This window comes from Gobius niger, assembly GCF_951799975.1.
Source record: "Gobius niger genome assembly, chromosome: 14".
Lineage (NCBI taxonomy): Eukaryota > Metazoa > Chordata > Actinopteri > Gobiiformes > Gobiidae > Gobius > Gobius niger.
Genome location: NC_136865.1, coordinates 22,652,298 through 22,677,054, shown reverse-complemented (window position 1 = coordinate 22,677,054; position 24,757 = coordinate 22,652,298). Strand labels below are relative to the sequence as shown.

Genomic DNA, 24,757 nt, shown 5'->3' with positions numbered 1-24,757 from the left:
TTTGCACCAACACGTGAGGCAACGGCGCACTGAAACCGAACTACGTCCCCGTTATCCTTCCAACCAATCAGATTCCTCCGTACTCAAACTCTGACCAATGAGAAGCTACGTCTTTACTCCCGTCATCACGTTTGTCCGCCATTGTTGTTGTCATTAAAACATGCCCATCATGCTTCAGAAAGAAAGACAACACTTTTATAAAATGATAGATTGTTTTCTACGTACGTGCTGTTGAATCTTGTCACGATGAGCGGAATCTGCAGGGAAGTTATCACGCTCCAGTTGGGCCATTATTCCAACTTTGTCGGGACTCACTGGTGGAATTTACAGGTTTGTAGAAACTAGCAGCTAAAGCTAAGTGGCTATCGAAAACTGCTTTCCACTATTTTATTGTCTTAGTAGCACTAGTGGTCCAGAAGTGATTCGTAACACGCAATTTAATGTTTTGGGTTTTCGGTTTCTACACAGTGTTATAGTTTGGTCAACAGGTTTAATTTGCCCAGCTGTAATACATCTTCACTAGATTTAAGATGCTTAGGATTATGAATATACATTGCTAGTGTACATCTGGCTACTACTACATAGTTATGTGTTACAGTAGCTATCCCTTACTTGCAAAACAAGAATGACATTATTTATACCGTTATTTAATGTGTGTGTATTTGTCAAATTAATTATTTTTGCTGCACTGAAAAACTAAACTCCAGTATAAATTTTCCGCTGAATCATCTGAAAGTGTTTGATTTTTATAATTGTTTGTATTATACAGTAAATGTGTAATTTATGGATGTTGTGTAATCGATTTGCAGGATGCATCTCTGTCCTATGACCTGGATGGTCCTCTGGGAGAGATTCACAGTGATGTTGTGTTTCGAGAAGGACAGACTTCGGGGGGCCACATCACCTACACCCCACGCCTCATCTCAATGGACCTGAAAGGTCACTAGTTCTTAAACTTCTAATCATGTCTTTCTAATGAGCAAGTTCTGGTCATGTATTAAGCCTGCTTGTTTTATGACTCTATTGTTACCCAGGAAGTCTTCGAACTCTGCGGCAAGAGGGAAGTCTCTATGAGTCTTGTAAAGATACTTCAGCAGTCACTTGGTGGGTGCCGCTGTTATTTGATCATCTTTGGTTTTTCATCTCCCTTCACACTTAAAATGTCAAACACGTTGTAATTGCAGGGATGGGGCTCTACGGATGCACAAAGAAAGTCCTCCACAGAAGAACCCCTTTCTTGTGGATTTAGAAAAGTTGGATGCAAGTATTTTTTTAAATTTATTTTTTTATGACAAACACATACAAAGTTTAATATCATGAGCTGTATTGCTGTCATTGCTTGTGTATCTTCAAGACTTAAAAGCCTTTCTTGTTTCCAGAAAGGGGAGTTTTTAGCTGAAGCAGACTTTTCCAGCTCTCAACCTCAGTGCTCTGGTATGAAAGATTCAAATTTCATGTAAAAAAAAATGCTATGTTCACCTTGACATCTCCTGCAGCAGGGCCTGTGAGTGTGGACACAGTGAACAGCCAGCTCTCCAGACTTCAGAAAGGCTACAGACTCGAAGGCAGCGTCAAAGTCTGGTCTGATTTCCTCCGAATCCACCTGCATCCACGGACCATGTCCGTCATCCACCAGTACAACCACGATGGGTAAGCGTTTAAGTCACTTATGTGTCGCTATACCTGGTGTGTTTCAATCTCGATGACTTAAAAGTTGCTTGACTTTTCAGAGAAGCCAATCGTTTGGAGGCGTTTGGTCAGGGCGAGGCGCTGCTGCAGCAGGGCTCAGTGCTGGAGGATCTGGAGGACAGACTGCACTTCTTTGTCGAGGAGTGTGATTATCTACAGGTGATTATTATTTATTATTTTTTTATTACTATTTGAGAGTGCATACTATTTGACTTTCATTAATCAACATCGACTCATGTAAAACGTTTGTGACCATGTCTGTGAAAGGCGCTATACAAATTAAAATCTTCTTCTTCTTCATTGTGATTAACTCGTCACTATCAGTAAATCGCAAAAGGCTGTATTTAGGAAGTACAACATCCACATTTCAAACAACAAAATATTCTGTCTTTGTAAGTATCTTATTAATTCAAATATTTTCCCTGGATGTGTTTCAATAGTTCCCTGTGATCTGAATTCAGATTGTAAAAATGATTAATCATGTCAGGTGTGTGACTGTATACCAGACTGCTTTTGTTTCATGCAACACCTTAACAGTACAAAACATCTAAGTAGCCTACTTATAGAAAACTTAAACACTTCTTCCTTTTAACCCATATTTATGAATTCCATCCTCCAGGGCTTCCAGGTGTTTTGTGATATGGCCGATGGCTTTTCCGGCCTGGGTTCAAAAGTCACAGAGATGCTCCAGGACTCATACAGCGGGAGGGGCGTCCTGACGTGGGGGCTGGCTCCTGTCAATCACCCAAACTCAGTAAATCGCTCTAACTATTATCAATGTATAATTTGGGATTATGCGGTGCCTCTTTCTTGTTAAACTCAAACACATTGATTATTGCTCTTCATACAGACTCCAATGAAGGACCTCTACCACTTGTTGAACTGCACTTTAAGCACTGTGCACTTGGCCAATAACAGCTCAATGTTTTGCCCCTTGACTCTGCGTGGGGGACTGGGATTAAGGCCTACTGCCCCTGTAACCTTCCCCTACCTGAACTACAATGTAAGTGGATCTATTCCCTGTTTTTCTATTGTTGTTCGTCATTAACAGTCCTTGTTTTAACATTAAATCCACGTATTCTCGTCATTGTAGCCTTCTTTATGGTACCACTCCAGTGCAGTCTTGGCCTTGGCTCTGGATGCCTTCACTGTGCCTTACAGACTCCGCAACAACAGCGTCCCCATGTGGCAGGTGTCGGACACACTGGCTGTTTCAGGCCGAAAGGTGATTATTTTTGTTGTATTCAGATCAGGTGGGGGTTAAGAGGTTAGATAAACTTTCAACATTTGAGCATCCATGTGTTGGTGGCAACTAGATTAGTTACTGCATGGTACAAGTCAAGTTCTTTACAATTTAGATGTATTTAGACTCATTTGATCTTCAAGGTTACATTTTATTTGGTGGAACAGTTTTTCAATCTCTATTTTTTTTACATTATGGAAATACAATATTTTCCTTTAACCCTATCCATACATGTCTCTGACCTCCAGGTAGTAGCTGCATACGGTGCCATCCCGTTTCCAATGATTCATGGCGACTCTCTGCCCGACGCCCTGGGCACCGGCTCCAGGTCATTGCCGTGGAAACCTCTGTCATCGTGCGCGGAGCTCGCAGACGGACGCTGCTACGGCCAGTGGACGACGTTTAAGGGATACGAGGGACAGAGGCTCATCAGGTGTGGGCCTTTTTACTCTAATGCAACAGTTAGCGCTCGTGCTTCACCACTAGAAGGTCCCGGGCCATTCTGTGTTGAGTTTGCATGTTGTCCCTGTACATTAGAGTGCATGTCTGTATGAGTGGGTGGTTGGTGGTGGTCGCAGATTGGCCGCCTCGCTGTCGTCAGTCTACCCCAGGGCAACTGTGACAACTAAGGTACCACCACAGATTATGGAGTGAATGTTAAAATTGGCCCAAAGCCCTTTGTGACCATGCCTGTGGGGCTATACAAATAAAGTCCTTTTCCCTTACTTTCCTTTCCCTAATGTCCTTTTTCTTTTATCTGGGCTTGGGATTGGCATCATCAGCACCATGTGTATTTGGAAATGTTACTTTGACTAAGAATGTCCGTTGTAAACAACTCAGTGGATTTGTACACAATTTTTTGTTTAATTTTTGATGCTTACACAATATGTAAACATTTGAATATAGTAAGTATTTATGAGGAAACTAAAGTAATCTTTCTTTGTTTGAGCTATTGTTACAAATTGTCCCCAGTGCATCCTACTTAAGGCCCAAAGATATTCCCAAAGCACAAATTGCTCTCTGCAGGTTTGAGTAAATGCAGCTCACAGGAGACGTTGGAGACTTTAGCTGTAATGGTAAATGATTTGGTTTTTTGGTTTGTTTTCTCTCTGACAGCTCTCTGCCTCCTGGGACACCGCCTCCCTCCCCTCTGCACTCTCTTCACAGCGGAGAAGACGTCCTGGGATCGTACCTCAGCTCCTTCTACCCCAATACACCTCTGTAAGTCTCAACACTGGAGCCACACAGAGATGTGCTCCATAGAAAAGTGCATTAACGTTTCTATTCCTCCTACAGAGCTTTACAGCTGGTGTCCAGTCCCAGTAAACTCACCGCTCCATTCCCTCAGATGTTCAACCCGACGCTTGATGCAAACGGCTTTTTACAGAGTCAGACGCCTCCAGCGGGCTGTAAGATATTACACTGTATCATTTTCGTTACACATTTTGTTCAAAGTGATACAGAGGCTTTTGTAGTGGAAATAATCCTGAGAATTTGGGACTCATGTTGACTTGTCTTGTAGCATGTTTTTGTCAAGTTTATCAAATAAATTAGTGCATTTAATAAACCACCCCACTTGGTACTATACAGTCGAGAAGTAGCGCTTTGAACTGAATTATTAGGAAATGCTTCTGAGTTTGTCAAAAATATGCTTTGTCAGGAGGAGGCTTAGGAAACAGAAGCACTTTCTTGCTGTATAGTTATTGCTGTATTATTGCAGTTGGGATTATATTTGCTATTTCTGACTGAAAATCTAGATTCAGTTCTCTCTCAGTACACAGTTTAAACATGTTAAAGGGGCTAGATGCAAGTTGGCCATTTTATACTCACTACAGCCACCTCAGGTCATACGTGTAACTGCAGCTTCTATATTAAGCTCGTGCATGACGGCAATTCGGACCCGAAGTAACACCATCTTTAGTGACAGTGCAGGATTTTAGAGGCAGTTGTGGTGAACAGGTCTGAGCTCATTCACCTTAGGACATTGCTGGAACATGTAGGGGGAGGAAAATACGTAATTTTAACACTTTTAAACTCTGTATAGTCCCTTTAACATTTGAGAGAATGTTGTTCATAGAGGTTATAAAAGTAAAATGCCATAGTACTGAATCCCACTCCGCTACTGTTCATATGGAAACCTCCCGTGTCCCTCCCCCTCACAGCTCCTGTCCCGCTGGTCAACTCTGCCCCGGTCCTCACGTCGCTCCAGTCCAGTCCTGGTGTTGGGTCTTGGCTCTCGGACTTGCACCGCTCCGTCAGCTCCTTCGACATCCGGCGCGTGGCCCCCAGCTTCCTCTCCCAGGGCCCGGAGGAGGCGGAGTATCTGGAGGCCCTCGAGCAGCTGAAGCTACTGTCCCGACGTTACCGTGACGACAGCGGAGGGGCGACGCCGTCTTCCTCGGAGGATGATGACTGACAGTTTTATATAACGCCTTTTTGCATATGAACTGCTCTGCAACCATATTGGGACTCAAAGTCTTGGAAATGCATAAAGACAAGGGACAGGGGTGAAATCAAGTTACTGTAATTGCTTTTATAGCATGTAAAAACAAGCACTTAACATTCAAATGGCGTGAAATTACATTTGTTGATCAACTGGACTAAGCTTCAGCCATATTAAAAAGCACTCAACTGTGAAGATAAGTTCTGGGCCGGTACCATTAAGGACATTTGTGAGGGAGCGTGGCAGGCGCTTTAAATCAATACATTAATTCAAACTGGGGACTGTAAAAGAATCATAAGTAGATACTGTATATGGGAAGGGTCCACAAATATAACTTGCTGTCCCTTAATTTGAACTACAGCACTCATGCATGCGAAATCCTCAACCCCTTAGATCTGTTTAATCATATACTGTAAAAACTCAGACTTTAATCTCATTAAAGTTTTTCTTTTTGCAGATGTATTGTCTGTTGGTCACTTTATATGTGCAGAAATGTGCTCATGGAACCTCCTACAAGTGTTAATATGGTGCAACTTATCTTACTTGTAAAGTAAGATAATTAGCTACATTTAGTTGGATATATTAAAGGCCCTGTATCTTATTTTTCTTCTTGTAGTCGAGCAAAGTTTGGTTTGTCCTCCTGCAGTATATTGTAAACTACAATAATTAAGGGGGAAATAAACCTGTGCATTTAATTATAGCCTTCGTAGAAATGTCATGAATTTGCAGGCTACTTTTCTAGCATTTCTGTAACAGTGACCCTGCCAGTTGTGAAACATGCCTTTTTACTTCCGCTTGTTGAAAGACAATTTGATTTACATATGGGGGGTTTCAAATTTTACATCAAAAGGTCAGAAAAATAAAATTCAGACGCACTAAAACTTTAAACATGTAAATTGTAAAAATGTAAATTGTAAAAATGTATAAATATAATTTATTCATCAGAGTGCATTGTAACACGAGCATGAAGAATGTATATAAAATATATACATCAAGAGGAAGAGCAGCAGTCCTATGATGGGACGCTCAAAAGTTCTAATGAGCGACATGGCACTGCCTGTTGTCTGCAATGTCTTAAAACGTGGGACTGATCGAAACATACATCATTCTGCTGCGATTGGAGTTCTTTAATAACTTTATCATAGTGGATGTCGTTTAACCGTGAACTGCAGATGGAAATTAGCTCCAAGAGCTAAAGTCTGGTACAAGCATCTTTTCATATCCCGATTAATGCTACATGGTCCCTGTCAACGCATTGAATCTAATCTCTCAATGTGACTCGATCATTCAGTAAACTTTGATACATGTGCCTTTTATGTTTATATAATCAGTTTGGAGGAAAAAAAGACCTTAAAAAATAAATAACACCATAGCCGTAGAGCTGAAATCTTTGCAACCACTGCTGAGCTACAGGATGGCTTCAATTAACCAAGTAGCAGAAGCTCAGTACAGAAAGCTGTGACTGCACTGCAAATGCGCAGGTCTTCTCGATGTACAGGAGACAAAGCTGACTGGTTCAGTTCTGCAATACCTACAATAATAATTATACATGCACCACTCAGCTTTAAGCTGAGACAGCAAGTGGTGCTGGAGACCCCTTGGACAGTGCATAGCCAAACCAGCCTGTGACATATCGGACAGAAATGTACAGATGACAGAACATATAAAGGCTTCATTTCTTCTCTGGATTGCTGATCAGTGCCCACAATTAAATCTTACACTTGGAACACTGATTTAATCTATTAGGTTGCTGGCATGTCCGCTTATAGAATTCTTCATATTGCAATGTAGAAGTCTAGAGTAAAGAAATAACAAATAAAAATTGCCTTCACAATCAGATCAAAATTTACAGTAAATACAAAAGATTCAGCAGAGGATCAATTCGATGGTCATACTCCCATCATCTCTATGTGGTCGGTTACTGTCCTTAGCCAATGTGCCTCCATTTTCAGGAAGGTTCTATCTGTGAGTTCATCAATATTGTGTGCTCTCCTGAAGGTACCTGTGACAGCACAAATGAGTGGCCAATCCTGTCTTGCACACGCCCCAGACTGGACAAAGGCCACTCATACGCAGGGTTTTTCTATCCACTGGACTTTGGTTCATGGTTTGCCACTGCACTTGGCCAACACCAGTCTGCATTCTGAGAAGATATTGGTCCATATTGCCAGGCCAGTCTGAAAAGATGGTGAAATAATCATATCCTGCAGTCAATCAATAATCATTGAGAATTCTAATGCTTACTGGTGTATTGTGTCTGTGTAACTGCACAGAGAGTACGGCAACAGTTAAATCACGTTATATTCACCTTACTATGCCCTGGTCACTTTTACCACAGACCAGCACTTCCATCGTATTGACACTTCCGTTTTGTAGATTGATTTGTGTAAAATGTTCATTGTTCATTTGCACCAACATTAACAACTCAACACTGCACTGTTTCTCTGCGCGGCCTAAAACGGCTTTGTATTCGTGTAGTAACTGATTTTATCTCGGCTTCTCCAATTATGTTAACTAATGGGAGTGAGGGGGCTCCACTGCAGCTGGTTCCATAGTAACGATTAACAATCGGATTTTTAAGGTAAATCCGCTTAAAAAGTGAACTTCGCTGAATGTCGTGGTGCCCTTGACCCCCACGTCGTGCATTAAAACTGTGTAATCCACGACTTCTTGTTGTTTAATCCTTATTATTCAACATTTGTTAAACTAGCACTATAGTCTAATACTACAAGCTATGTCTATAATCTAAGTGATGTATTTGCCATACAAAATAACCAAGTCAAAACATAATTAAAATCTGTCATGCAGCACAGGCGTGTTGCTCAGCTTATGCCGTCTTGAAGAATCGTGACCTGTGCCTGATCACAGCCTCCAGTTTGTCCGGCCTCTCACACTGGACAGTGGTTCAAGCACAGGGACTTTGTCTCAGTGCTCCTGATATGGAAGAGCATCCTCCACCACATTTTCAAAGAGCAGTGCCATCAGCTTGTCAATATAGACTGTAAATAAAGAACGAAACGTTTGTCCTCACTCACTTATAAACGTTGCACGTATTTTTTAAATGTTACATACATGAAGTAGGTTTGGTATTCAGGGCTGTGAGGGTGTAGTCGCCATGTTTGTACTTTGCGTACCTCAGCACACCCTCGAGAGTTGTTGCATGAGACCTAGGTGCATTTTCATTGTAATGCAAAGCCGCAATTTGCAACCTAGGAAAAAAAAAATATAGATAGAGATGAACAGAATATAAACTTTATTTAAAAACTTTCTGTATGCATTACCGAGCCAACATTCCTTTGAAGCAGAAGCCCACACTTTTTGGGGAGAATCTGATTGTCAGACGGTGGAAGGCCTCAAGGCTTGATGTGTGGTGCACTGGACTGATTTTCTCCACATCCTTGACAAAGCGCGGAGCTAACAGAAGGTCAGCGAGTCTCTCACATGCTGCTGTGTCTACAGAGTAAAGCATTTTTGAGAATGACAATACTAACCCTAAATCTATGGAATTTACATAAAATTCAATGAGTAAAGGGCCAGTATTACTGATAACACATGCTATACTTACTTGGTTTGAGCCACGGTCTTGACCTTTCCTCAACCAGAGTCTCGTGTAGGCAACGAGGGAACAGGACGTTGTCATGCGTGTGGACATTCTGCATGTGATTGGCCACAGAAGTCCACTTAGCGACAGCCTCTTGTCCCGAGGAGGAGGTAGAAGCAGACCAGTAGAGGTGGTTCACCACTGTTTCCCTCCACAGACTCACATCTTGGGTGCTCTTTCTCTTCGCGAGCTCATCAACTTTCTTCCCAATTCCTTGGAATGAATGTATATTACAAAATGCCCAATAACCGTACACAGCATTCACAAAATGCATACCCTTTCCCATGTGCCAAGGGTCAAAGTAGTGACTGATTTCCTTTTTTTCCTCCCTTAAAAACTTTTGTACGCCTGTGTGTCGGTCCGTCACAATGGCCTCCACATTGACACCTCTCTCTTCCAGCATTGTCAGACTCCGCACCAAACCCTCCTTCTTCATGCGCTCACCGATTCCAACCTCATTGCTCTAATAATAATAAAAAATAATAATTCTGTGTTGTAATGCAGTTCATTTAACACAAGTTGACACAATGAACTAAGCTACGGATTTATGTTTTCATTGTATTGTACCTGGACTAGTTGGATATCAATGACTTTGTTACTTGTGAGATTCATCATTGTGTAACTGCCATATTTGGCTGAATGTCCTGAAAGAATGCAAGTTGTTACATCAGCTGACTTTAATTAATACTTCAGATAAATGTTTCTGTATGTATTTACCAGGTGAATCTGCCCGCATGTCCCCGCCCAGTGTAACGGAGCCGCCTTCAAGAGCCTCCCTGATGACGTCATCTTGCTCCAGCTTCCACTGCCTGTTGACCGTAGGGATGAGGAGCTTTGCGTGGTGCCTATAGAAGCACTGCTCTGACAGTCCCTGAATATTGCAGGCCCCCAAGAACTATAAAATGAAAACCAATGTTATCAACGGATAATATATTGGAAACATAATCTAAACTATATAATGGGTAACACTTTATTTTACACTACCCTTGATGCATTGTAACTAACTAAATCTAAAACAATGTAATGATCTCTGTAACAATGTGTAATAAGTTGTACCTATGGGCTAGATCCACAATGGAATAATATGTATTTGTAGTTTGTAGGTACATAATGTAATAAGACATAATTCTAACTCTAACCCTGATCCCAAGGGTCTCGTGTCCTATTACATTATGTACTTACAAAGTTCTAATGCAAGTTATTCCATTGTGTACGCACTACATAGGTACAAGTTATTACAGATTGTTAATAGCGTCAAATAAAGTGATACCATATAATGTTTACCATATAATGTACCTTTGAAATCTGGCTAAATGATGAGCCGGTGAAGAGCACAGCTGCACAGAGCTGAAGGTCTCCTGCTGGGATGTTGTTCACCACCGGCTGACTCGACCACTGATTGGTGAACTCACAGCGAGGACAGTGCTGACTGACCCGCAGCAGGGTGCCCATTGTCATCGTGTCCACTGTACAACAGCCAGTACAGACAGGACATCGTCTGAAAAGCCCCAGCAGTTGGTCCTCATGAACGATATATTTTTTTTCCTTGTGTGGAGGGACTTCAGTGGGAACACTATATAAAAGGAAGATGCATATTCAATCCCTCAAATACTACTACTTTTTCCAATCACAAAGCTAGATTTTACTTTTTACCTTGAACAGTTCACACTGCTCGCACTGTCATCTAACTGTAAGCTGGGGTCAGACGCTGACACCTCACACCTTTTCCTTTTCAGAGGTTTAGAGGCTGCTCTGGCCTGACTTTCAGGAAGAGGGATTTCCATCAAGTTCCCAGTCCCACAACCTATGCTCCTGTAAGGGGCTTGATTATCTGTGCAAAACAAAACAAACAGGTTTAAAATGGCAGTAATGATTAGTTACACAACTTGTGTCTAACTATATCAATAACCAAAAGAATAGACGGTTACATAAAATAACTGTCCTGTATAAACAGTTTCACCTTTGCTTTGCCTGTTAGGCTTCACACTGGCCTGGTCATGCCTTTCAATGACTGGCTCAGTCTGGCAGGCAATTTCTCTGGTCACTCTTGGCTGAAAACATAAAATTAAATAATATTAATAAAATGTACACTATTGTGGTATCTAATCGAATCTAATTCTCATTAGTTAACGGAAGCCGAGATAAGGATCCCAACGTGTAGAAACCTGAGCGCAACAAGACACGTATGAGCTGCGGGGCTTTGGCAACGTAAATCATAAGAAACATGAGGCTACCACCATGCTCAATGTACAATATACAAAACTCACGGCCTGTTTATGCGAGTATGCAGGGGCGGATCTAGAGGGGTGGCACAGGGTGGCAGCTGCCACCCCTAGTAAAGGTCTTGCCACCCCAGCTGCCACCCCGTTGATGTCATGTGATGTCTGTCATCTTCTCAAGAAGCTAAATGGGTGCTTACAGGGGCTCACTCTCAGTTAGTACTTTTTTCACAGGACAAAATATTATAACAACTTTATAGCTAAAGGAGCCAGGTGCGAACTCTTGTGGTTCTCAAGATGATGCTTTTTAAAAAAAAAAATTATTATTATTATTTTTTTTACAAAGTCTAAGTTAAAAACCCTCTACTTATTTTATGGGCAGTGCTGCTATTTGTATATAATTTTGGGAGGCTGCATTTAAATGGAAAAATTGCCTTGCAATCAGGCATAACTTGCGTACCCGGCTATAAACCGCCTTTGCGATTCCCAATCCCGTCAGACCTTGGAAGCTAAGCAGGGAAGGGCCTGGTCGGTACTTGGATGAGAGACCGTTTAGTAACACCAGGAAGCCTAGCGAATGTAGTGTGTGAGTGAGTGATTGGTGGTGGTCGGAGGGGCTGATGGCGCAGACTGGTTGCCTCGCTTCCGTCAGTCTACCCCAGGGCAGCTGTGGCTACGATAGTAGCTTACCACCACCGGGTATGGAGTGAATGAATAGTGCAATGTAAAGCGTCTTTGAGTGTCCAGAAAAGCGCTGTATAAAACCGATGCATTATTATTATTATTATAAACATTCGACATTGTAAAATGTGTTGCCACCCCAGAAATTATCCTTGACCCTGCTTGCCACCCCGGGATTTTTTTTCTAGATCCGCCCCTGCTGAGGAAGGAGTTTACTACGCTCTCCTGTTTTAAGGACTGTATCTTAGAGGCCTCACCATAAAATAGTCCCGTTTCTGTACTACATTTGCAAGTACAACTATAGACCCTTTAATTGTTTGTAAACATTCCGGGCTTAGCTGGAGGCAGGAAGTGAGATTCCTATCCATTGTCATTGGAGCTGTTGTCATGGTAACGATAAACAAATGTTTAACTGTTTTTGGAAATATAAAATAAACCTTATTTTATTTTATCGTCTCAAATGTCGTTCCTCTTGTTCTTGCACCTTAAGCCACAACAGGACCACATTATTTAGTTGTAGTTTTACACTTATAATCGCTAGTTTTAGTTTAATCTTATTTCTCTTGATCACTTCCTGCCTCCACTGATGTCACGGATGATGTCAGCAGATAAAGGGTCTATTGTCACCTTGAAGTACAATGGACAAAAGGTACTGAATATACTCTTTGTGACCACTTTCAGTCAAGAACAGGTAAAACGGCGTTCGTTTTTATCGGGAACACGGACCTGTCAATGCCTGCCTGCCAAATGCCTGTGTGCAGGAGAGCGTTTACACATTCCAAGTTTCCATGGAGATCAGGCCATGTGACTTTGCATTCTAACCTTCTATTTACAGGTCACCATATATGGTTAGAATGCAAAGTCACATCACCTGATCTCCATGGAAACTTGTAATGTGTAAAGGCTCTCCTGCACAGACAGACATTTGACAGACAGGCATTTGACAGACAGGCATTTGGCAGGCAGGCATTGACAGGTCCGTGTTCCCGACAAAAACGAAAGCCATTTTACGATCACAATGAAGCTTTTAGAGCAATTTCAGTACAACATGTCCGTTTACCTTCAAGGTGACGACATGTGTACTTGCAAATCTGGCAAAAACAAGGGATTATTTCATGTCGCGGCCTCTAAGATACAGGCCCTGAAACAGGAGAGCGTCGTAAACTCTTTCCTCAACGAAATGAACGTAAACCTCTGGATTGGCTTCTGCGTAGTGGTTTTAGTGATGAGTCTACTGACACTTATGAGTCAAACACGGCTAAAACAGAGCACCAAAAGTGACTACATGAAAGCAGTCCTAATGATCCTGTTGATCATAGTAATCGCAACTCTAACGTCAGACCTTTACTCAGCTAATCTGTTTCCTTTACTGAGAGAGGCCAAAACCACAATAATAGAGTATTTCGCGAATAGTCTGAACCTGTCAAATGTAAACACAGATGTCTACTCATGTACTTGTGGCCTAGATAAGAACTATGAACTTCCAATCCAATCTCTCTATGATAACGGGCCCGGGGTGCACCCCTTTCTCACGACATCAGTGCTGGAGTTTTGGCTTGGTGTGATCAGCAGCAGTTTGATCATTCTGGCAATAATGGTCTACGCCAAGTTAAGCAACATGTTTAGAAAAGTTTAAAGCACATTTACTGTAAACGGTTAAGTTTTTGACCATGTTGATCCTTTCTCCTCACATTTTCAGACTCCAAACCGTGTGGGACTGAACGGCAGTTGGACGTCCCAGAGAAAGACGGTGTTTGTAAAGGGAGGAAGTGTCGCCAAAGCAAGTCCACGCTCTGACTCACGTGCAGAAATGTTACACAGTCACTTTCACACAAAGTGGGAAGGAACGCACATCTCAAAAACTCTGGAAAGTTAGTTTTCAGAGGTTTTGTTGAGATCAGAGTGACTTTCCCTTTCCATTTTGTGTGAGGCAAAATGGCCGCATAGTAATTCTGCACGTGATTCAGGTAATGGCCCCGTTTGGGAACAATTTCTCTCATTACAAACACTGTGTTTCCCTGGGACGCGTCAGTCCAACAGTCTTTAGTCGTACAGGGTTTAGAGTTTTAAAATATGAAGAGAAAATTTAAAAATGTACAATTGGCGGCGTGAATGATGTGTGTGTGAATGAGGTCAGAGGTGTCAGTCTCCCCCAGGGGAAACGAAGCACCACTGATGGAGTGAATGTTTTTAACCACAATTTGTACCAAAATTGTGGTGAAAATCCCACAGTGATAAACTTAGAGATCCCAAAACACAACACATGATCACAAATACTGTATTTGTGGTAATGTGTTGTAAAGTCTCCTCTACAGGAGAACTAACTAAATTAAATTAACCAAAAACACATCGACATAAGCGTTCGGTGAGTTATGTGAGTCATAACCCACAGAACCGCTAATAACACAGTCTATTTCCCCTCACTGATTGGTTTACTTCAGATAAGATAAGATAAGATAAGATAAAATAATCTTTAATTGATCTCACAACAGAGAAATTCACAAAATGTTCTGCTCTTGAAATGTCGTCGGTCAAACCAAACTCCAATCCTTCAGCTCTGGGTCGATCTAAAGCCTGTCTGTCCATGGGAGTGCACCCCTCCTTCTGTGCTTTAAATTAACAACAAATTGACCTAAAACAAGTAAAATTTAATTCTGCTTTCATGTCAGAAAATATGTAGTTTGATTCGGCTAAATTTAGTCAAAATGAAAAAGAATGATTTGACAAACTCTCGACTAAAACAAAACCAAAATATGTCAAATTAACGCCACAAAGGCTTTCACAGCTACTTTTAACAGATAGCTGTGTCAAAATCTCGGTATTAATGATTTTAACCATAATTTGTACCAAAATTGTGGTGAAAATAATCAATAATTTGGACTTTGAAAGAGTTTCTGGTTTAATTTTCACAGATATATCAGATCTTTTACCTGATTTTCATATTGTATCTCATGGCAATGATGCACAAGTAAAACAGCTTGTAGCACCAATAACCTGTAGGAACTTTAGTGAATGTAATAAATTTAAATTTCGGGAAATGTTACATATTGTCTCTTTTGATTAACTGTTTACAAATCGGTGAGTTATGTGAGTCAAAACCCACAGAGCCGCTAATAACACAGAGAATAACACAGTCGATTTCCCTTCACTGATTGGTTTACTTCACTTCCTGTTTCCATATAAGCTAAGATAAGATAATCCTTAACTGATCTCACAACAGAGAAATTCACATAACGTCATTGTCTGTTTTAAGGTTTTAATTAGGCACGGTGGTGCAGCGGTTAGCGCTCACAGCTAGAAGGTCTCGAGTTCGATTCCCACCTGACGGGGCCTTTCTGTGTGGAGTTTGCATGTTCTCCCCGTGTCTGCGTACGTTTCCTCCGGGTACTCCGGTTTCCCCTACCACTTAAAACATGTACAATAGATTCCCCTCTGGGACCAAGTAGAGTAGTTTTTTCATACAGTACTTTCTACATCTACTGCCTTCTGCCAACTCCTGTGGTTCTCAAGATGATCCTTTTTTTGTGTGTATGTGTTTTTTTTCTTGTTTTTTTTCAAAGTTCAAGTTATAAACCCTCTACTTATTTTATGGGCAGTGCTACTATTTGTTAGCCTGGCAAAAGCCAGACTGACTTTATTTATGTATTTATAAATACATATAACGACGTATCTCTTAACAGGGAGGAGCGGTCTGGCTCGTGCCAGGTTAACTATTTGTATATAATTTTGGGAGGCTGCATCTAAACGGAAAAATCGCCTTGCAAACAGGAAAAACTTGCGTACCCGGCTATAAACATTCAACATTGTAAAATGTGTTGCCACCACAGAAATGATCCTTGACCCTGCTTGCCACCCCGTGATCCGCCCCTGCGAGTATGGTGGATTTGCAATGCCAACATGATGCCAACATGATGCCAACATGATGCCAACCAACCGCGCAACTCGGTGTCAGAGGGACTTGAGTAGTATTGCCTGGGACACTATTTATTCTAACGCGCACACGAAATTCCACATGTGCTTATGTGTGCACATCTGTGCTACTGTAGAAAGAAATACCAGGATAGAGTGAACCAAGCGCCTCTTACGCTAAAGCTACAATCACTGCTTTTTTATCATCCTTTGCAGTAGGCTGTTTGTTTTTTTCCTCACTCACCCCTCCGAGGTCTTCGTGTGGGCGGGGCTGGGGCAGGAGTGTCGGTGGCTCTTGGCTCAGTCGTGGAAGAGCAAGCGTGGGCACTGCCTCATTCTTCAGACGAAGCACCTTCGCAAAACCAAGATCAAACTCCATGGTGTTGGCGAAGGAATCGCGCGTAAAATGTTTGTTGCAAACTCCAGCGCGAGGCGGGAGTTCGCAGTTTTCCCCCAGGCCAATTACGCGCAACCACTGGCGCCTGATCTCAAAGTCCTGTGGGAAGTAATGTAAACCTACAGAACAATGACAACCGACTACACTACAATATCTCCCCATTCTAACAAACAAGACGACTGCACTAGTACACGCTAATATTGCACAACAACCAAGGCGAACAAATGCACATGTTAAATGCTACTACAAGTAAATATAAATACAAAAAGCTAAAGAGTCTGACGTCGGCGCCCTCTGACTATCGTCAGAGCCCAGATCAGAGCCCACAGGAAACAGGAAACCAACAGGGAAGCATGTAGTGCCCTCGAAAACGTGTAGATGGCGCCACAGTTTTGGACGCAAAGGTATTTTGATGCACTAAACTTAAAAAATATGACTTGTTTAGAATAACATTAGTTGCATAATTTTCTACTCTTTTTTTTTTTTTTTACTGTTGGACACTGCTTCGTTTATCTGAGTGTCATCTGTCCTGGGTCTCTGGGCTTCAGGATTGTCTTTGACATCTTTGATGGCCTGGGTGTTTTCCTAATCCAAAACACACTTTTTCCTACAGACACATGTTTGGGTGATTTTCACCCGGCAGTGATAGAAGGTCGGGTAGGGTTAGTGTATTTAATCAGGAAAACTTTCCCCCTTTCAAGGTTGACATTCAGGGCTGCCACATTTATTTTGCGACTTCAACGACAGCTTTGTTCCAGTCGCAGAGTTCGTGTCTCTGGCCTCCCAGCACGTGAGTAACACACAGTTATTTTAGTCAGCTGGTCATTTACACCCATTCAAAATATGACACATTTAGTTTCTCTCTCCTGCGGCTGTTTGTGCCAAGGACACTGAGTCTTCACCAGAGAAGTCTCACATATGCCAGGAATGTGTGGACCTTCCTTCTTCATTATTTCTATTTTTTTAGGAATTTTTTGTTCCCAAATTCCTAATTTTCCTGTAATTCTGAAGCATTTTTATCTGGTCCTCTCGTGACGCTTTATTTTATTAGACATGACACAGTTTAATATAAAAGAACACGACTCAAATGTGTCATGTATTGTTGGATTGATTTTGATTCGAGTTCTTTTTATTGGGTGTATCATCTCGGGAAAAATCACCCTGGTGATGGTGTTATGAATTTGAGCGATAGTGTCCTAGGGTTAAGCAAGTCCTTCATTTGTCATTGTACAAACGTACAACTAAACAGTGTCCAGGTGTTAGTCCTGACTTCAGTCTCCTAAAACTGTGCAGCGCCTCCTGGGTTTGTCCCTGTTTCAAAGCATGGTGTCCTGCACCGGTCGGCTCCACCTCTTCCTCCTGCACAGCTCCCTCCATCTTCTGGGAAAAGCTACTGTTTTCTTCTCAATTGAACGTCCATTAGCCAGAACAATAGATGGCATGTGGCTTAGCTGTGAGTCTTGCCCAGATACCTCCATGTTTGCCCCTTGTTTCCTGTTGCTGCTCTTGTGACATCTCCACTGTGCTGCAGGTGTAGGGGGGGCTCTTATTTCAGTGAAGCAGCAATGTAAGCTGCCGACTCATTTCCCATTGACGGCAACAGTTTTAAAATCGTTTGCCTTCATCCATTACTTCCTGTCATCGTCCAATAAGGAAAATGAAACCGGACCGGCCAAACTTAAGAAAGCTGGGTGCAATATTTAGCAAAATCTTAAATATAGTTGTGTTACCAAAAATTTGATGTGTTATATGCACTTTAAATCTTCGTAAAAATCACTTCACCAAATATAGGCCCCATGTTTACGGCTTTTTTTTTTTGGAAATGAAAGTATTAGAAGGTGAATAACCACAGACAGTCACAAATCCTCAACAGGCATTTTAATATGAAACTAAACATCAACAAGAACTTTCACAGAGTTGGAAAAAATGTGGCATTGTTCCTGTCGTTTTATCAATGAGAACACTTAGTTGTGGGATAAAAAAAAAAAAAAAGGGGCTAAAATACAATATTTTAAACTTATAAAACAGATTGCACTTCATTTCTATACAAACACTATGAAGGTTAACTGACGATGTAAAAATATAGCTGAAGTAATTGTGTGATGGTAGGCGCATAAAAGACAGGGGATTTTCTACGGCTATTTATCAAAAAACGAGAGGGGTTTGGGACGGGGGGTAAAAGAAGGCTGGGACAGAAGTTTCAGACTGTCCCAAATCCAGCCTAAGATCGGGAGCGAGACCTAGACAAAGACCTGGATTTGGATCGTGACACCGAGCGGGAGGGAGACCGTGAGACAGAACGCCGTTTGCCGTTAGCGGGAGAAGGAGAGCGGGATTTTGACACCGACTTAGATCTGGATTTAGACCTGGCTCTCGACTTGGACTTGACTGGGGAGCGCGATCGGGAGCGGGACGTTCTGTCTCCATCGGCCCCCTCCGTGTCACTCCTGGGGGCGTCACGACCCTCAGAGCCCGATTTCCTGGGGCGGTCTTTTGGCCCCGATTTAGACCTGGACTTGGACCTGGATTTGGAGCGGGATGGGGAGCGGGAGGCGTCCTTCTTGCTCTTCTTCGCCTCCTTTTTGCTCTTCTTGGGTTTGGGGCTGTGGCTCCGGCTGCGGCTCCGGCTCTGATCTTTCTTCTGGTTGCGCTCCTCGTCCTCCTTCTTACCTTTAGCTTTACCCTTTTTGCTCCTAGAACGGCTGCGAGATCGAGACGCCGCCGCTCTGTGTCAGACAGAGGAGAGCATTAGGGATGAACACACAACAAGACTATCAATCCAAACATACATATGAGCAACTAGTTTCTTAAGGCGAGACACTGCAGGTGAATAGGGAAAAAAATAAATGGAGAGATCAATTTGAAACTTTTGCTGAACATCACAGACATAAATATGAGAAAAAAATGTATTGCATTTTTTCTGTCATTTTATGTTTTCACATAAAAATAAGGCATTTTGAGCATTAAAATGGCCAAAATAGCCAATATTTTGGGCAACGAAATCAAAATAATGAATTGAGCCAGATTAAAATGTATGGTTTTATTTGATTGACATATTAGTAACTAAGATTTTTTCAGAGGGGATTTTGGATATTTTGTTTTTCAATAAACTGAAAAAATCTGTAAAAACTCAAATTCCGCCTGTTCTTTTGGTTTCAAAGTTGAATAAATCAGGCTAGGAATTAGATGTTAAAAAATCCCTCCTTCCAAATATTGTCAGGTCTCAGACTGTAAAGTTTGGAGTCTGTGGGAGCTTCTATAAGGGCTCAGGCGCTGCCCGTGTGCGGCTTTCTCTCAGAGAAAACCAGCCCTGAAGTTTTGTAGCGACTGCGCATGCGCAGCCTGTTCGACTTTTCCGCACCTGCGTCTCATAAGAGGAAAAATACCATATTTGGGAGAAAGCGTCATCACAGGAACCCTTAGCAGGACACGTGGATGTAAATGCTGTCAATATTTATGAATGAATACCCGCTTGAAAAACTGACTTTCTACGCGGCGCAGGAGCTACTTCCGGGTTGCCCGTGCCTCGCAGACGGACAAAACATCATAAAAGAAACATCATGCGGGGTGAGTTTTGTCATTTTTATACTTTATGTAAAGGGAGGAAAATATATAAAAATCTCCACTTCGACCACTACGTGAAAAATCAACACTTTCACCTGCCGTGTCTCGCCTTAAAATCTATTTAATTTCCACAAGTTGTAAGAAATGTATACAGGCTACTCGCTACTGTCACCTCAGGCCGTAAACTGCGGTTTCGTTTTTAAGCTCGTGCATTAAGGAGCTGTGGACCTGAATTAACGTTTTGAGTGACAGTGCAGGATTTTAGAGGCAGTTGTGGTGAACAGGTCTGGGCTCATTAGGACATGGCTGGAACATACATCATTTTAACATTATTAAACTCCGTCTAGTCCCTTTAAGAGACCACTCTATCAAAATGTGTGACTTGTAATGAATGAGTTGGAATCAGCTTTCCTAACAAGCTAAATGGCTGACCCACAGAAGTAACCAATCCTTTTTTGTGACTCACAATTTGTTCAAAAGCACACATTTGTGACATAAGGTTAATATGTACACATTCAAGTCTTTGGGAACATTTCTGAATAGGTGCCCCCAACCACTTAATGCTATTGCAGGAGATAAAAACAGTGGAGACCCTTGCTGCTCAACGGTAGCCTAATGCTCCGTCCACACCAAACTCGATTTGGGCGTCAAAAACGCGCGTCACGCCCGTTGTTGGACGCCTGTGCTCATTCAAGTCAGACGCTCGTAACCAAGCGTCAAGACGCTCTCGACGCGCGTCAAGGGCGTCGTCGTGGAGCGCGTTGGGAGCCGTTGTCAGTTATCAACATGGATGACATAGAGAGAGTGGCTTGGCTTTTATTGCTTCATAAAGCCAGACGACGTAGTCCACGGGCTCGTCGGCGCCGTGTCTGGATTCATGAGATCGTCCGAAGGCGTTAGTTTTGCGAGTTTCACCATTTGCTCCAGGAGCTGCGCTCGCACGAGAGTCGCTTTCAACGGTACTTCCGCCGCTTTTAATCCTGGTGTTTAGATAAAGAAGCACTGATGTGTCTTTCTAAAAAAAAAAGTCCCAGAGCGGCTGTAGCTCCGGTTCACAAAGAAGCTACGTCCGTAACTTGTGACTTGTTGACATCTGTGGGGCTGGCGTAGAATCTGCCCCGGTGGCTTAGCTACAACGTACGTCACTATGGGGAGAAAGCTCCTGATTGGTCGACGCTCGCGAATTTCGCCAAAAAGTTCAACATTTCCCAACTCGAGCGTCGGCCGCGCTCGACGCCCTGGAGGCGCGTCAAACGCTCACCAAGCGCGAAAAACCTCAAAACGCGCCGCGGAGGAGGCGCGTGACGCGCTGCGGGACATCTTGACGCCCCCCGGAGGCGCGTCCTCCATGTATTTTAAATGTAAACCTGACGCTTTGGAGGCGCCAAAACGAGTTTGGTGTGGACGGAGCATTAGATGTCGATGTACCTGGATCGTGAGCGACTGCGGCTGCTGCTCATGCTGCGACTTCTGCTTTTACGGGATCTGCGGCTCCTGGAACGAGACCTGAACAACAGTTAATCTGCCCTGTTCACCCCATTAAGACATTTAAGAGCGCAATAAAAATCAATAGAGACGCGAGCTCTAACCTGGATCGACTGCGGCTGCGTGAGTAGGAGCGGCGGCGTCTGGCTCCGGGGCGATCTTCGATGAGGCGGATCTTGCGGCCATTCACCTCTGTCCCGTCCAGTTTCTCCAGAGCCCTCTTCATGTCAGCGTAAAGCCTGAACTCGATCACACCCTCATTCTTACGGCCCTTGTGGGTGTCTGCGTATGTCACTTCTCCTGCCTGACGCATGTAATCCTGAGGAGACAGAGTGGAGTTAAAATACAGCGACCCTCACACAACTCCCTTCCCTTCAGAACCATTTTCACTTGGTGCTAAAGCTGAGAGATGTTTTATTTATTAATTTCTAAAACAGAAAGCACAGACCAGAATGCTCAAAACATTTTTGTCCCCTCTCTGCTACTGACTGTCTTAAGCAACAAACACACATCTAATTGCTTTACCTTCAGGTCTTGCCAGCTGCAGCGGCTCGAAAGGTTTTCAACAATAAGCCGGTAATCGGTCCTGATCGGAGGTCCATATCGGTCTCTTCCCCAACGGCCATATCCACCTTTTAATGGAAGAATGGAGGACAGACAAAATGAGGACAAGAAAGGAATACATTTGGATAATTGATATAAACTAACACGCTATCTGCTAGTCTTAAAAAATATGCTGGTCTAAAAATCACTTTGAAAAAAGATAAATAGAAAATAAAGTTCTATGCCTAAACTATTATTAGCTGGATTATGTGTTAATTACATTTGCTAATGTCAAGATTACTTCAGTGATAAAACAAATAAAACAAAAAATAAAACAGAACTGATTGAGGAAGTACTTACGTTGAACTAAAAAATGTACTATTAATGTTTAAATATGATTTAAATGACTATTACAGAAACATGTAGTGCTTCAGACTGAACCCACACTGATCCTAACCCTTGGCATCCTCACCACCCGGCCTGGGCCTAATGGCAAAAGCGGTCTTCATTCACAATGGCTCTGGCTTTTATGGCTCTGCCCAGGGGCCCACAATGGTCAAACCACACTCTTGGAAAGGGGGGACACCATGGCCAGCAATAGGGGCAGGCAGTCAGCCAAGGACTCTTTCAATTAAAACATTGAGGTGCTTTGTTAAATCTTTAGCCTTAAAATTCACATTCATTCATAAAATATGTACAGAAACATTTAATGTAATAAATACTTAGCAAACGTTTTCAGTCAATAACCATTTACTTCATTTCAAATTTAAATTACAATTTCATTTAAAATTCTAAACTCAAAGACACATCTTTGACAGGTTCAATGGTGGGTAAAGTGCAGGCAACTTTTCATCACAAAATAAATGAAGACACTGCTGTCAGTTTGGAGCAGCAGACGAGCAGCACCACAAAAGCTATGCATGTTCCTGGGTCTGGTTTATTTCCATCACATTTTTAAGTAACATAGACGTTGGGCAATGCATGTAGGCATAACATCAACAGCACCATTATCGGGCATAGCACCTGTTGTGCTGCTAGATCAGTTTCTCCAAATCTTCAAAATAAAGAACTTAGACCTGATTGGAAGGAGCTGGTGGAATCTGATTAGGATGTTTATGAACTAATGTGCAAGTTGCCTTCATATTTGCCACCAAAGCCCTGTGTGGTCCCTAATCATAATTATTACATTTGATATAACTGACGGAAGAGATCTCAGACACTTACTGCTTCCCCTTCCGCCGCCGCCTCCACCGCCTCCTCCTCCGCCACCACCACCTCCTCCTCCTCCGCCGCGGTCGCCCCCGTATCCCCCTCCTCCGCCTCCCCCTCCTCCATCCCGTCGAGGCCCTTTGGTGTGCTCCACGATCACCCGCTCCCCACACAGCTCCTTCCCATTGAGATCGTACACAGCATCATCAGCATCCCGTGGGTCATCAAACTCTACAAACCCATACCTAAAGCAGAACAAAGAGGCAGATGATGAAGTGAAAATGGAAACATCATGCATGAAGCTCACAAGGACAACCAACAAGGACTTGATTCATAATAATGCGGGCTCCGCTTCCTTGCAAGATGCTCATTAGATAGCGTTAGTTCACGTGATAACAAAAAAATCAAGATGACGACTGTGACGGCGACAAATGTGCCTGATAGTAACTTCATGTGTGTCATTGACAGTATATTGTGGGGGTGGGGAAATGAAACGACCTTGTAGTAAGCGTTACGTGCAATTACCATAGTATTATTTCAGCAGGACATTTAGATATAAGTTTATTAGAATAACACTGACATTGCCACGTCTCGTGTTAGCTGCTGCTAGCGACGACCCCGGTCACACAATGGAAGCTAAGCTAACCTAGCCTAGCTTTAAACAGAAATGTAGCATATTCTAATGCCTTCTCGCTGTTTTGTAGAGCATTTAGAACATTGTACAGAGATAAATGAGCCGCTGCAACATGGCAAATACTATGAGGTCACAATTTGCTTTCGTGGTCCGAGGTTTTGCAGCGCGTGAGTTAGCATTGTTAGCATTAGCAGCTAGGCCGAGGAAGAGTGCGTGGCCACCGCTTCAGAAAAACGGCCATATCTTACCCGTTTTTCAAGTCGACCTCCAGAATCTTTCCGTAGCCTTTGAAAAACCTCTCCACATCCTTCTCCCTGGCCCTGTAGCTCAACCTGCCCACGTAAAGCCGAGACATGATGATGCTCTCACCCTCAATGAAACAACGGTGCTCTGCTACAAAAGCACCGTCCGCTGCGGAGGGACGTGACGTAGCGGAAGTGCCTATTGCCAAGATGGCGGCATTTATAATATTAAGCAGAGTCGCCACAATATCCTCTTTGTATTATTAACTTTTCAGGGTGCGCCGTGGATGTTTTTTTAAAGAATCCTCTCCAGATAAACGAGCAAAGATGTCTGACGTCTGGTTTCGTGGAGAGAGTACAGAGAGGGCTATGGATGCAGAGGAGAGAGGGACAGAATTATGAGGCAAGATTTTTATTTTTTAAAGCGCTCACTTTTATGACCAAGACTTAAGTAAATATGAAAAATATGCAGGTCAACAAACTGTTTGTTCTCTTGTTTTGTTGTTGATTGTTTTCGTTGTTTCGCTCTCTGACTGTAAAGAAAGATAAAACTAAAAACTTATGCTATACTTTAATTTTTTCTTCATTTAGTAGCCTACAGACACTTATCCATAAAGAATTGAAAGAAAACGGCAAAATGAGACAATAAGTCCATACATTACTGGGTCACAAGTGCACCTTCATCAACAGACTTTTATTTTAGGCCTGGATGGTGCACCTCCTATAGTGCCGCCCCAGGGGGCCGTGTACAGTGAGGTACAAAAGTCTCTAAACAGGACTGCTTCACATGAGCAAAGCACCATAGATATAAAATACCAGAGATAGCCAGTGTTCCATTCATAGTAATGATCCCAAGTGGTCTGTGAAATGAACATGGCTGCTCGATCTCCTCCTACGA

General features: G+C 42.6%; 3 protein-coding genes across 4 annotated transcripts; 1 reads left to right on the top strand and 2 right to left on the bottom strand.

Annotated features, from left to right (window-relative positions):
• Nucleotides 1-132: 132 nt before the first annotated feature.
• Nucleotides 133-6,193, top strand: msto1 (misato mitochondrial distribution and morphology regulator 1). The gene is made up of 14 exons (XM_079570949.1): nt 133-330; nt 810-939; nt 1,035-1,104; nt 1,185-1,264; nt 1,384-1,434; nt 1,497-1,650; nt 1,731-1,848; nt 2,309-2,443; nt 2,540-2,692; nt 2,783-2,914; nt 3,181-3,365; nt 4,049-4,153; nt 4,229-4,341; nt 5,095-6,193. Exons 1-14 carry the CDS (start codon nt 247-249, stop codon nt 5,346-5,348), a joined length of 1,764 nt encoding a protein of 587 aa, XP_079427075.1. The 5' UTR covers nt 133-246; the 3' UTR covers nt 5,349-6,193.
• Nucleotides 6,194-8,652: 2,459 nt separating this feature from the next.
• LOC306973482 (uncharacterized protein) lies at nt 8,653-10,541 on the bottom strand (the record flags this gene model as incomplete). Its single annotated transcript, XM_079570406.1, has 6 exons — nt 10,273-10,541; nt 9,694-9,871; nt 9,544-9,620; nt 9,253-9,439; nt 8,941-9,189; nt 8,653-8,828 (listed from the first exon to the last, which is right to left on the bottom strand). The coding sequence occupies exons 1-6, from the start codon at nt 10,432-10,434 to the stop codon at nt 8,653-8,655; spliced, it is 1,029 nt and encodes a 342-aa protein (XP_079426532.1). The 5' UTR covers nt 10,435-10,541.
• A 7,504-nt stretch (nt 10,542-18,045) lies between these two features.
• On the bottom strand, nt 18,046-24,058 carry LOC306973914 (uncharacterized protein). 2 transcript variants are annotated; one of them, XM_079570998.1, is made up of 6 exons: nt 23,866-24,058; nt 22,999-23,228; nt 21,757-21,863; nt 21,336-21,550; nt 21,175-21,240; nt 18,046-18,908 (listed from the first exon to the last, which is right to left on the bottom strand). In XM_079570998.1, the coding sequence occupies exons 1-6, from the start codon at nt 23,970-23,972 to the stop codon at nt 18,404-18,406; spliced, it is 1,230 nt and encodes a 409-aa protein (XP_079427124.1). In that variant the 5' UTR covers nt 23,973-24,058; the 3' UTR covers nt 18,046-18,403. The 2 variants fall into 2 exon arrangements, with proteins under 2 accessions (XP_079427124.1, XP_079427123.1); XM_079570997.1 differs by having other exon boundaries at nt 21,175-21,252; nt 23,866-24,057.
• Between the last annotated feature and the right edge of the window lie 699 nt (nt 24,059-24,757).

Coding starts and splice junctions, on each gene's coding strand:
- msto1 (XM_079570949.1), top strand. CDS start 247: ATGAGCGGAATCTGCAGGGAAGTTATCACGCTCCAGTTGGGCCATTAT. Junction 1,105..1,184: donor GATACTTCAGCAGTCACTTG/GTGGGTGCCGCT, acceptor TTGTAATTGCAG/GGATGGGGCTCTACGGATGC. Junction 2,915..3,180: donor TGGCTGTTTCAGGCCGAAAG/GTGATTATTTTT, acceptor TCTGACCTCCAG/GTAGTAGCTGCATACGGTGC.
- LOC306973914 (XM_079570997.1), bottom strand. CDS start 23,972: ATGTCTCGGCTTTACGTGGGCAGGTTGAGCTACAGGGCCAGGGAGAAG. Junction 21,551..21,756: donor GCAGCTGGCAAGACCTGAAG/GTAAAGCAATTA, acceptor CTGTCTCCTCAG/GATTACATGCGTCAGGCAGG. Junction 21,253..21,335: donor CGCAGCCGCAGTCGATCCAG/GTTAGAGCTCGC, acceptor ACTGTTGTTCAG/GTCTCGTTCCAGGAGCCGCA.